General features: G+C 45.0%; 4 protein-coding genes across 10 annotated transcripts in view; 1 reads left to right on the forward strand and 3 right to left on the reverse strand.

Moving 5' to 3' along the window:
- Positions 1 to 2269: 2269 nt before the first annotated feature.
- LOC102024075 (protein mago nashi homolog) lies at positions 2270 to 2900 on the reverse strand. Its single transcript, XM_005373213.2, has one exon. It carries the CDS (start codon positions 2860 to 2862, stop codon positions 2413 to 2415), a length of 450 nt encoding a protein of 149 aa, XP_005373270.1. The 5' UTR covers positions 2863 to 2900; the 3' UTR covers positions 2270 to 2412.
- An 898-nt stretch (positions 2901 to 3798) lies between these two features.
- Positions 3799 to 9783, reverse strand: Ndufb3 (NADH dehydrogenase (ubiquinone) 1 beta subcomplex, 3, 12kDa). 4 transcript variants are annotated; one of them, XM_005373216.2, is made up of 3 exons: positions 9674 to 9783; positions 4992 to 5139; positions 3799 to 4107 (listed from the first exon to the last, which is right to left on the reverse strand). In XM_005373216.2, the coding sequence occupies exons 2-3, from the start codon at positions 5135 to 5137 to the stop codon at positions 3951 to 3953; spliced, it is 303 nt and encodes a 100-aa protein (XP_005373273.1). In that variant the 5' UTR covers positions 5138 to 5139; positions 9674 to 9783; the 3' UTR covers positions 3799 to 3950. The 4 variants fall into 4 exon arrangements, with proteins under 4 accessions (XP_005373273.1, XP_005373272.1, XP_013367249.1 ...); XM_005373215.2 differs by lacking the exon at positions 9674 to 9783 and adding an exon at positions 6147 to 6181; XM_013511795.1 differs by lacking the exon at positions 9674 to 9783 and adding an exon at positions 6136 to 6157.
- A 172-nt stretch (positions 9784 to 9955) lies between these two features.
- On the reverse strand, positions 9956 to 10566 carry LOC106148007 (serine/arginine repetitive matrix protein 1-like; the record flags this gene model as incomplete). The annotated part of the gene is given in 1 exon segment (XM_013511797.1): positions 9956 to 10566. A coding segment is annotated over 1 exon segment (576 nt), but the record flags the coding sequence as incomplete, so codon positions are not given.
- The window catches only part of Fam126b (family with sequence similarity 126, member B), an 80839-nt gene continuing 80604 nt past the window's right edge, over positions 10332 to 10566 (forward strand). Inside the window, exon 1 of one of the 4 annotated variants that reach the window (XM_005373224.2) lies at positions 10332 to 10402. The gene's annotated coding sequence lies outside the window, so the exon portion shown is untranslated. Of the gene's footprint in view, positions 10403 to 10485; positions 10549 to 10566 lie in introns of those variants that run through there. The other 3 variants (XM_005373218.2, XM_005373225.2, XM_005373222.2) reach the window with 3 other exon arrangements.

The following is a 10566-nucleotide window of genomic DNA, read 5'->3' on the forward strand; positions in this document are numbered from 1 at the left end:
GGTGCGGCCCACTCACCAGTGACCACTGCATTAGAAAACAAGCCCATCTTTTTTTTTTTTTCCTGGTACCGGGAATCGAACTCACAACCTTGCGCTTACCAGGCAGGCACTGTGCTGCTGAGCTAAATCTCCAGCCCCCAACAAGCCCATCTTAACACCAAATTTTAAAAAGAAAAACAATCATTACACCAAATGATGGAAAAGAGAAAGGCCAGAGGGCAAGTCTGTTTATCTCTCCAGAGCTGCCCCCTGGCCTCTGGCCCAGCTGTGTGGCCCACATCCTCCCTGAGGCTCAGCAGACACACACTGGCCTGCACACGGGCCGAACGCTTCCTTCAGGCCCGGCAGAGCATCCTCCTTCTGCATGGCCGCGTGCGCAGGGCCACACTGGCCAAAGTCGCAATGGCCATGGACACACCCTGCGGTGTGGCATCTGTTGCCTGCCACTTGCCTCGTCTGACACCCCTCCGCCCTTTCATTTCTTTTCCTACCATTAACTTTCTACAAGGCTAATGTCTTCTTCTTGTGTCTTTGTGTACATTTTCCATGTCACTTTCTCCCCAGAAGTCCCCCAAATGTGTTATCTTCAAGAAGATGGGTCTGAATGTTTCATTAAATCTACCAACAGAGTTCCCAGCCAGGCCACGGCTTCATCCACTGGTCAACCCAGATGCCTGGAAAGCTGAAGCAGGACGATTGCAATTCACTTTTTTTGTTTGTTTTTTTGTTTCCGGTACCAGGAATCGAACTCACGACCTTGCGCTTGCCAGGCAGGCGCTGTGCTGCTGAGCTAAATCCCCAGCCCTGAAGCAGGAGGATTGCAATGTGGAGGTCAGCCTAGGGTTCTTAGTGAGCCTGCCTCAAAATAAAACTTACAAAATAAAAATGGGCTGGTGAAGTATCTCAGCACTCTTAGTTCCCAGTACTAACAACAAAAAAGATTGTTTAAGTTCCTGCGTTTTACTTCAAGCACACCTGCAAAGCAGCCCCAAGGAAAGCCCCCAGAGACACTTTGAAGCGGCACCGTGGCCCTTGGCAGGCATGGTGTGAGGGCAGTGTGACAGCAGCTATGGCTCCTGGAGTCAGACTTGGACTCATCTTGTTTCATTTTATGTTCGTTTTTTCATCTTTTTGAGACAGGGTCTCGCGATGCAGTTCAGGTTGGCTTTGTGCTCACTCATTCTGTAGCCCAGGCTGGCTTTGAACTCGAAACAATCCTCCTGCCTCGGCCTCCCAAGTGCTGGGATTACAGATGTGTGCCATCACGCCTGGCTCATCTTCTGTTTTAAACATGTCAAGCACTGCACTCCCCACCCTACCTGACCTAGCAAGTGAGTTTACAATTGACCAAAAAATAAAACTTTAAGGTAGGGATATAGCTGCTCAGGTGATCTTGCTGGCAGGTTTTTCCCAGGTGTTTTGATGGCACTGGGATCAAACCCAGGGTCTCACGCGTGCTGGGCAAGGGCCCAGGGCCTCTTCTAAGGACATCGCCACTTCCAGAGCTGTCCCGAAGGCGAGCAGCTGTGGTGAAGCGCTGCTGCTGTTTCAGCGCACCCAGGATGTGCCCTGCCCTCCTGCGTTACTGTCTCTTAGTGGTGAGGTCACGCTCAGCCGCAGCTCTCAAATTTTGGATTTTGTGCTTTCACCTTTATTCAGTTTAAAATATTTTCTTTCCCTAGACTTTTTCGTTTTGGTTTTTTGAGACAGGATTTTGCTATACAGTTCAGGCTGGCTTTGAACTCACTGTGACCCTCCTGCCTCAGCCTCCGGAGTGCTGGGATTGTAAGTGTGCACCACACTTGGCTGTGACTTTTTTGAGCAAGGGATATTTACGTGTGTAACCCAATTTCCAAATGTTTATGGATTTTTCAAATGTTATTAACCTATTTCCTTGGGTCTGAGAATATACTTTGTGTGATTTCAATCACAAATGTATTGAATGGATCCATCTAGTATTATGAAATATGCTTCTTTATTACAAGTGATAGTCTTTGGCCGGGTGTGATAGCCAATACCTGTAATCCAGCACACAAGGCCGAGGCAGGAGGATCACTGCAAGTTCAAGGCCAGCCTGAACTGCATAGGAAAACCCTATCTCTTTTTTTTTTTTTTCCCCCCCGGTACCGGGAATCAAACTCACGACCCTGCGCTTGCCAGGCAGGCACTGTGCCGCTGAGCTAAATCCCCAGCCCCTGGAAAACCCTATCTCAAAAGACAAAAAAATAAAGATAAAAATCAGTGAGTTAAATTTCATTTGATCACATTATTTTTTTTTTTTGGATTTTACCACATTTATTAAAGACAATCATAGTTTATAAAAAAATATTGCCTTGATATACACAAAAATTTCCTGATAATGGTAATTAAAACAACTATTCCTACCCCAGCACGTCCACATCAATATTCAATCTAAATTGGTTTGATCTTGAAGTGTAATCCAATAAGACTGAAGACCAAGCACTTCAGGTCCTGGACAAGATAATAAAATACTCTTAAGCCTTCTGGGTCCTTGGACTGATTGACGTCAATAAGAGAACCAATTTTTGATGTTGTGAAAGAAATGTGTTCATCTCCAATGACAATTTCAAGCTCCTGCCGGCCTACTCGGTCAGGAGGAGGCCACAAAGCATCATCCTCTTTGGTGATTTCACTGTCATCAATTATTCTCTTCAGTTCCTCCATCACACTTTTATGTACATAGGCCTCTTTTCTGATCATAACATCATTTTTGTAATTGCTGTTGTTGGCGTATCTCAATTTCCCATCGGGTCGGAACTCGAACTCCAGGAACTCGTGACCGAACTTGCCTTTGTGACCCACGTAGTAACGCAAATAAAAGTCACTCTCCATAGCTCGCATGGCACAGGCGAGACCGAGCTTTTCAGGACAAAACAGCACCACCCAGACCCGCGCCAAACACTTGATCACATTATTTCTATTGGCCCCAGTGCTGTTCCTTTTAAACTCAACTTCTTTGCAATGAGTCTTCTGAATGACTCCATTTTACCACATTCCACTTATTACTATCAATTTGTTAGAAATTCCTGTCATCGATTTAATATTTATTTATATTTGGAGATATGGTCTTTCTGTGTAGTTCAGCCTGGCTGTGAGTTTACTATGTAGCCCAGGCTAGCCTCTAACTCACAGCAATTCTCCTACCTCTGCTTCTGGAATGCTGGGAGTACAAAAGTGTGCCACCATGCCCGATCTATTGATTTAATATTTATAAAGAAGGAATTTACAAAAAAAATGACCTTAGGGCCAGGCATACAGCTCAGCGGCACAAGCACCTGCCTGGTAAGCGCAAGGTCCTGAGTTTAATTCCCAGTACCAAAAAAAAAAAAAATCACTTTAGAACATAGTGATTTAGTAAATTACTGCTCAACAAGCCAAGCTTTAAACTTTAACTTAACAAGACTGAAAAGAGCATAGGAAAATTCAGCATGACCCGTGTGTGTAGGCCATGAGCAGTACGGGTTCCAGAGCAGACCTAGTCCCTCTGCGTGGCAGTAGGGCCATCCCTGCCTGCCTCAGTGCTGGTGTTGCCGGTCAGCTCTGCGCTTCTTTTTGCTTTTTGTTTTTTTTCCGGTACCAGGAATTGAACTCACGACCTTGCACTTGCCAGGCAGGCGCTGTGCCGCTGAGCTAAATCCCCAGCCCCGAGCTCTGCCTTTCTGTTGCTGCTCATGCAGACGTGCTGTGCTGGCGCCTGCCCACGCCCTCCATGATTGGACACGGCCCGGGAGCTGCTTTTTGTTTAAAAAACCACAAAACAGACTAGCATGTGTTTTCTTTATTAAATCTTAACCAGCATTCTTTAAGGGACACACACACACACACACACACACACACACACACACACACACAGACAGGCAAGCAGGCTACCGTGGAGAAATCTTATCTTCACAAGTGAACAAGTCACTGGAGGACTCTCAGGTACATCCTCAGTGCTGCTTCTTATCTTTATCCAGGGACTCCAGGTAATACTCGGCCCCCAGGGCCACCACAAAGGCGGCAAATCCCCACTTGAACCCTTTTAGGAGAGCACCGACAAAGGAAACATTGTTTGCAAAGCCACCCATGTATCTCCAAGCTTCATTGCTAGAAGGGAAAAAGAAAAAGGGAAAACATAATCTCACATAACTAGAGTACATGCTAGGATACATGTAATTTTAACTTTTATCTTTTTTTTTTTTGGTACCAGGAATCGAACTCACGGCCTCATACTTGCCAAGCAGGCGCTGTGTCACTGTGCTACATCCCTGCCCAACTTTCATCTTTCTAACAGACTTAAAAGTAACATCACAGGTCACCCAGACAGCACAAAAGCATCTGTGGGACAGGATAACTGAGAGTATAGGACCAAGTTTCACATAGAGAACATTTTTTCTGTCCCAGCGATCAGATGCACAGCTCTACTCTGCCACAGGAGCCACAGCCGGGCTCTGCCCACACCGCTCACCGCAGGAGCAGCAGCTCTGGGCACTCATCCGTGTTCAACTTGCGGAAGGAGGAAACACACTAACATGATCTTCTTGGCACAGGACAGCGTAACACTGTTACCACTTTACTGTGCGAGAGCATCACAACCCTCCTTCAGAAGACTGATTTCCGGAGTTGGTGATAATTCTAAGTGCCCTCAACAAAGAGGCAAACAGAAGTCAGGAAGCGGAAGGGAAAAGTCTCCTCCCACAGATAGTGGTAAGTCAGTAAAAGAAGATCACAAAGAACAAAAGCCATTTTACCCCAAAAATCTGGCTTATCAAAAAGTATCAAATCTTATGCAGACACCAAGACCAAAGCTGTTAAAGAAAACTACAGAGTAATATCCCCCTCATGAACACAGATGCAAATATTCTTTAAAAATATTTAAAAATTTCATCAGGCAATAATTGAACTAGGCTCAGCACCCAGTACTGCAAAACAAAAACAAAAACGCAAAACACGCAGGTACAGTGAACTACCTACATTGCTCAGTCTCTTACCGGCCCCAGGGATCCCGCAGTCCTTGTGCAGCGAGCTTCCTCTGGACAGTCTCCAATGGAGTCCCCTCTATTCTCCACTGTTTATAGTCTGGAAGTTCCAACTTATTATGACCATGTTCATGTCCGTGCCCATGCCCTGGGGCCATGTCTACAGGAAAGAATAACACAAGGGAGGAATGCATCAACTGTGGACACCCAAAAGCCAAATTTATTGTGTATGTCTTTTTTTGGTTTTGTTTTGGTTTGGTTTTTTTTTCTGGTACTGGAAATCAAACTCACGACCTTGCGCTTGCCAGGCAGGCGCTGTGCCACTGAGCTAAATCCCCAGCACCTGTGTAGTCTTTTTTAAAGAAAACTGTTTATGTCCTAAGTGAAACACTTAATGTTTTTTAAAGACATAATTAAAAACTCTGAATTAAAATATTTTATAAAAGTATCTTATTACAGGCCTATGCGGGTGGCACATACCAGTAGTCCCAGCACTTGGAAGGCTGAGGCAGGAGGATCACTGTGAGTTCGAGGCCAGCCTGAACTGCATAGTGAGATTCTGTCTCAAAAAAAATTTTATTAAATAATATGTTCCATTAGAAAATACACATATGTAATAAAAACAATAATCAGTAATCCTGCCGCTCAGCTACCTCCTGTTTGGCACCTTTCCTCATTACAATGACAGCAGCACTCAGTAAGAGCCCTATGCGTTAGGGGCACTGCTTTGCATGCCACCCTCCCTCCCTCCCTTCCGGAACAGCTCTCTGAGCTTACGTGTACAACAGCCCCACTGTGAACACCCCACAATGAAGGTAATCATCATGGACTGCAAATATGGACTAATTTTAAAAATCCCCACTTTACAGATGAACACAATGACACTCTTAAGAAGTAACTTCCCAGGGGCCAGGGATATAGGTCAGGGCTACAGTGCCTGCCTGGCAAGCGCAAGGTCCCAAGTTTCATTCCTGGCACACACACACACGCACACACACACACACACACACACACACACACACACACACACACACACAAAAGTAACCTCCTTGAAGGTAACAAAAATAGGAAATAATACCCCTGTTCCTAATTTCTAAACAATCTTGTTTTTCTGTTTAGTTCTAATACATAAGCATACATACAGAAATGTACATACTGTTTTGTTACCTGCTTTCTTCTTTATTTTTTGGTTTTTTTTTTTGTCTTTTTGATACAGGATCTTGCTATGCACTTCAGGCTGGCCTTGAGCTCTCTTTGTAGCCCAGGATGGTTTTGAACTCGCAAGGATCCTCCTGCCTCAGCCTCCCGAGTGCTGGGATTACAGGTGTGTACCACCACGCCTGGCAAATGGTTTTTTAAATGCTGTATTAATGCTTTTCAATAAGATAAATCTCATGAGCTCTTTTTTTTTGTTTTATTTTGGTTTTTTGAGAAACACTATGTAGTAGCCCAGCCTGGCCTCCAACTTGTAGCAATCCTGCTTCAGCCTCCTAAGTGCTACGATTATAGGTATGCACCACCATGCCAAGCTAATATGAGCAAGGGGTAAAAACCAAGTAAATTTGCAAATATTTTATTGATAAAATAAAAAAATAATAAATAATAACTGAGTACAATTTTTTTTTTGAGACAGGGTCTCATGTAGTTCAGGCTGGCTTTAAATTCACTATGTAGCCCAGGCTGCCCCTGAACTCATAAACTCCCCTGCCTCAGCCTCCCTACCCTTGAACTCATCAATCCTCCTGCCTTAGCCTCCTGAGTACTGGGATTACAGGTGTGCACCACCACGTCTGGCTGCAATTTTTTGCAATACAGATCTAATGTTGAAAAAAAAATTCCCTTGTTTGGGGATAGTATTTGGTTTACCTCAGGCTCAAAGTCCGCATTCCTTATTATCAACATGACTGAAAATTTTCACCCATTTTCTTTCTTTCTTTCTTTTTTTTTTGCCTTTTTTGAGACAGGGTCTTACTATGTAGTTCAGGCTGGCCTTGCACTCACTTTGTAGCCCAGGCTGGTCTCAGACTCGCAATGATCCTCCTGCCTCAACCTCCCAAGTGCTAGGGTTACAGGCATGCATCACCACACCTGGCCACCCGTTTTTCATGAGTAGTGTTTGCAATACATAATAATTACATTCATCTTGGAAAATTGGTACATATACATATACATATCACATCTTGATCATTTTTACAACCCTGGAATTCTCCTATTTTGCATCACTGTAAAATCCCAGGCAAATCACTTAATTCTCTAATCAGTTTCTTCATATAATGAGGATAAAATCTATCTTGTGAGATTGTGAGAACTGGGGAAATGGTCCATCTTCACACCCAGGTGGTGAGAATGCTACTGAGCACAATCATTCTCAAAAACTAACATGACCAGGGCTGGGGATTTAGCTCAGCAGCACAGCGCCTGCCCGGTAAGCGCAAGGTTGTAAGTTCGATTCCTGGTACCAGAAAACAAACAAACAAACAAAAAACTAACATGACCTAGAAAAACTGGAGCTCTGCAAGCCTTGTGGCCAGCAATCCCACTCTATCTGCATGGTCCCAGCCAGAAGCCACTCACATGAGGCAAGTGCAAGTGGGGAACCGGGAATTATTTACTTTTTTTTTTTTTTTTTTTTTTGGTACAGGGAATTGAACTCAGGACCTTGCACTTGCCAGGCAGGCACTTATGTTGCTGAGCTATATCCCTGCCCTTTAATCTTAATTCATCTAAAACTCAAAACCATTCTCAAATCAGTTATTAGGAAATAATAAAGTGTGTCTGGAACCATTTTGGTGTAGGTATCTACTTTCTCAACTAGAAATATTATGAAATATCAAAGTAGATCGAGTGTACTTATGAAGAGCATGCAGATATTCTGTAAAGTATGTCAATTTTGAAAACAGTATAAAATGAAAATATTTCATGAATAACAATATGGAATATATCTTGCTATATTTTTAATATATTGGGTCAGATGAAATATACTATTAAAAAGTTAGTTTTATATATTTCTTTTATTTTACTTTTTAAATAAGCTTAATAGGACATTTAATATTACATGTGTGGTTTGTATTTCCACCAGAAAGCACTACTTTGTTTTCTGTGACAGGGTCTCACTGTATAGTTCAAGCTGGTCTTAAACTCACTATATATCCCAGGCTGGCCTAGAATTGGCATCGATCCTCCTGCATCAGTCTCCAGAGGGATTGCAGGCACCACATCTGTTTCTGGCCAGCCCTACTTCAGACACACTCTTGCATGTATATAGCAAGGAATATGCTTCAGAAAATTCTGGGATTTTTGTTGTTTCTGAGCTTGGGTTTTAAGCCAGGGCCTTACACAGGTTAAACACACTGAGTCACACACCCTGCCCATTTTTAAATAATGTCTTTGCAGCCAAATTGTTTATGCTAGCTCTAAACTGTAAGTAATGCAACCCAACAACAGAAAATACTACAGTACAGCCACTATGGAATATTGTACTGCAAAAAATTACATATAAAAGTATAAACAAATCTCACAAATTTAATGAGCAAGGGAAGAGTTAGGAAAAATGCATGCATGTTGATCCCATTTATGTAAATTAAAATACTTAACAAGTCACTTTCCAGAAATTCATCACAGGTGGAAAAATGAAAGTAAAACAAGTGAATACCTGTCACAAGTCAGGATAGTGTCCACCTCTGGAGGGAGAGGAGGAGTCACAGAAATAAGGGGGCTTCCAAGGCAGTGTTTTCAGCCAATTTTTAACTGTCTAAGGGGCCATTTTAGACAGATTTGTTTCCTAATTGTGTGCCCCCTTCCCAATGAAATTCTAACACCAGTCATACTGTGTGTCTGTTTACGTACTGTAGTCCTTTGGAAGGATACAAGTCATTGTCATTCCCTCCCACCCTTCATCAGTGTTCACCCCTTTGAGGGGCAGCCCCTTCTATTGAGAATGTGCATCCTAAATTACTAGCAGTGTTTTACTTCCTAACCTGAGAAGTGATTACGTGAATGTTTAATTATGCTTCTCCAAAAGGTATTTTGTCTTATACACTACTGTTGTGTACACTTGACAATAAAACATAAAATTACAAAGTGACTTATACTGTGCTGAAGATTCAACACAACTGGAGCATCTCAGATAAGAACAGCAAGAAAAGCAGTTCCACAAAGAATACATAGTAATAAAAAATGTAAAAGCTATCGGCCTGTCTGAAGTGAACCTGCGAGTTTGGAGGAAATGAGCCTCCACTAACCGGGCCGGGTTCTGGCACCGGAAAAGTGCTGCTACTCTCTCCCCAAGGAAGACATAATGCCATCTCCACTGTACGTAATTCCAGTTTTCCGAAGACTTTTACTTCCCAAATTTCCCTCATGTTAAAACACGGCAACTACTGCAGAACATGAGAGCGAGGTGCGGTGGCATACCCCGTCACCTCAGCTACTCGGAAGGCTGCGGAGGACGCCAAGGTCAAGGTCAGCCTGGGCAATTTAGCGAAACCGGCTCAAGAACAAACAAAAAGGGGAGCCCCGTGGCAGAGCGCTGAAGAATAAATTAAAGGACAAGTGGAGTGCTGGCCCTTTTAGGTCCACCCCGCGTCCCAGGTACGTGCGATGGGTGCGATTTTGCCCTTTTCATTTTAACTTTGCAACATAACTATACACATCAGGAAAAAACCTTACTTACAACACACATTACATACACTTACTTCTGCTTTAGCTGTTGAGGGCTGGTCTGCCTGTATTCGATTTCAATGTGACCCCAAAGAGCACCCCGCGAAGAGGCTACGGAGGCCGAGGCGGGGAAGCACCGTCCTCGCCTCACCGCTCCCCACCCAGGTCCTGACCAGACCTCAGAGCTCCCTCCGCCCGCCAGCTCCTCCACCCGCCCCTCGCTCATCCTTCTCCATCTAGTCTCTCGTGTGTAGCATTCCCAACAAGACTCCAGCTCTCCTGCCTAATTCAGAGGTCCCCACAACGCCCGGATTTACCTGAGAGCACGCTGACCTCTCAGGACACTCGGTATTCAAACTCCCAGCTGGAGCCAACCGGAAGCGGAAGTTGTCACCTCGAGTTTCTCACGGTAGAAAAGCGGTGGTGAGTTTTGGCGTTCCTGTTCTGGCTCCGAGATTCTGGCGCAGGTGGAGATAACTCGAGGGAGACTGGGAGTCCATATTTTGCCCACATATTGGCATCCGAAGTATGACTGAGATAAGCGTCGTTGCGGAGAACAGAAGCACCGGGTAGAGACATTTTCCCGGTTGGAGGCGGAGTCATTAGACCGTGCACCCAGAGGCGGGCTGAAGGCAGCTGCAGCCAATGAGCGCGGCTGTTGTTGAGCGCGGGGCTCAGCCAACGAGAGGCCCGGATGTTGCGCTGCGGTTGGTAGGCTGTTGCGGGAGGCGCTGGCGGCAGGAAGCCGGAGGCGGCGGGGGCGGGTAGGCGAGCGTACAGGCTTTGGGGACGCGAGGCGCTGACGAGGGGGCTTTCCTCTCTGGCCGCGGGGCGTGTCGAGGGCAGCTGACGAGGGTGGGCTGGGGAGGCTGCGGCCGGACCGCCGGCGGTCGCGGACCCGCGCAGCCAGGTAGCAGCCGGAGGTCGC

Source organism: Chinchilla lanigera, unplaced genomic scaffold (assembly GCF_000276665.1).
Source record: "Chinchilla lanigera isolate Chin_1 unplaced genomic scaffold, ChiLan1.0 scaffold00002, whole genome shotgun sequence".
Classification (NCBI taxonomy): domain Eukaryota; kingdom Metazoa; phylum Chordata; class Mammalia; order Rodentia; family Chinchillidae; genus Chinchilla; species Chinchilla lanigera.

Excerpts from the sequence above, each read along its gene's own strand:
- LOC102024075 (XM_005373213.2), bottom strand. The coding sequence starts at position 2,862 with ATGCGAGCTATGGAGAGTGACTTTTATTTGCGTTACTACGTGGGTCAC.
- Ndufb3 (XM_005373216.2), bottom strand. The coding sequence starts at position 5,137 with ATGGCCCCAGGGCATGGGCACGGACATGAACATGGTCATAATAAGTTG. Across the intron at positions 4,108-4,991 it reads CTGCGGGATCCCTGGGGCCG|CAATGAAGCTTGGAGATACA; the intron begins GTAAGAGACTGA and ends TTTCCCTTCTAG.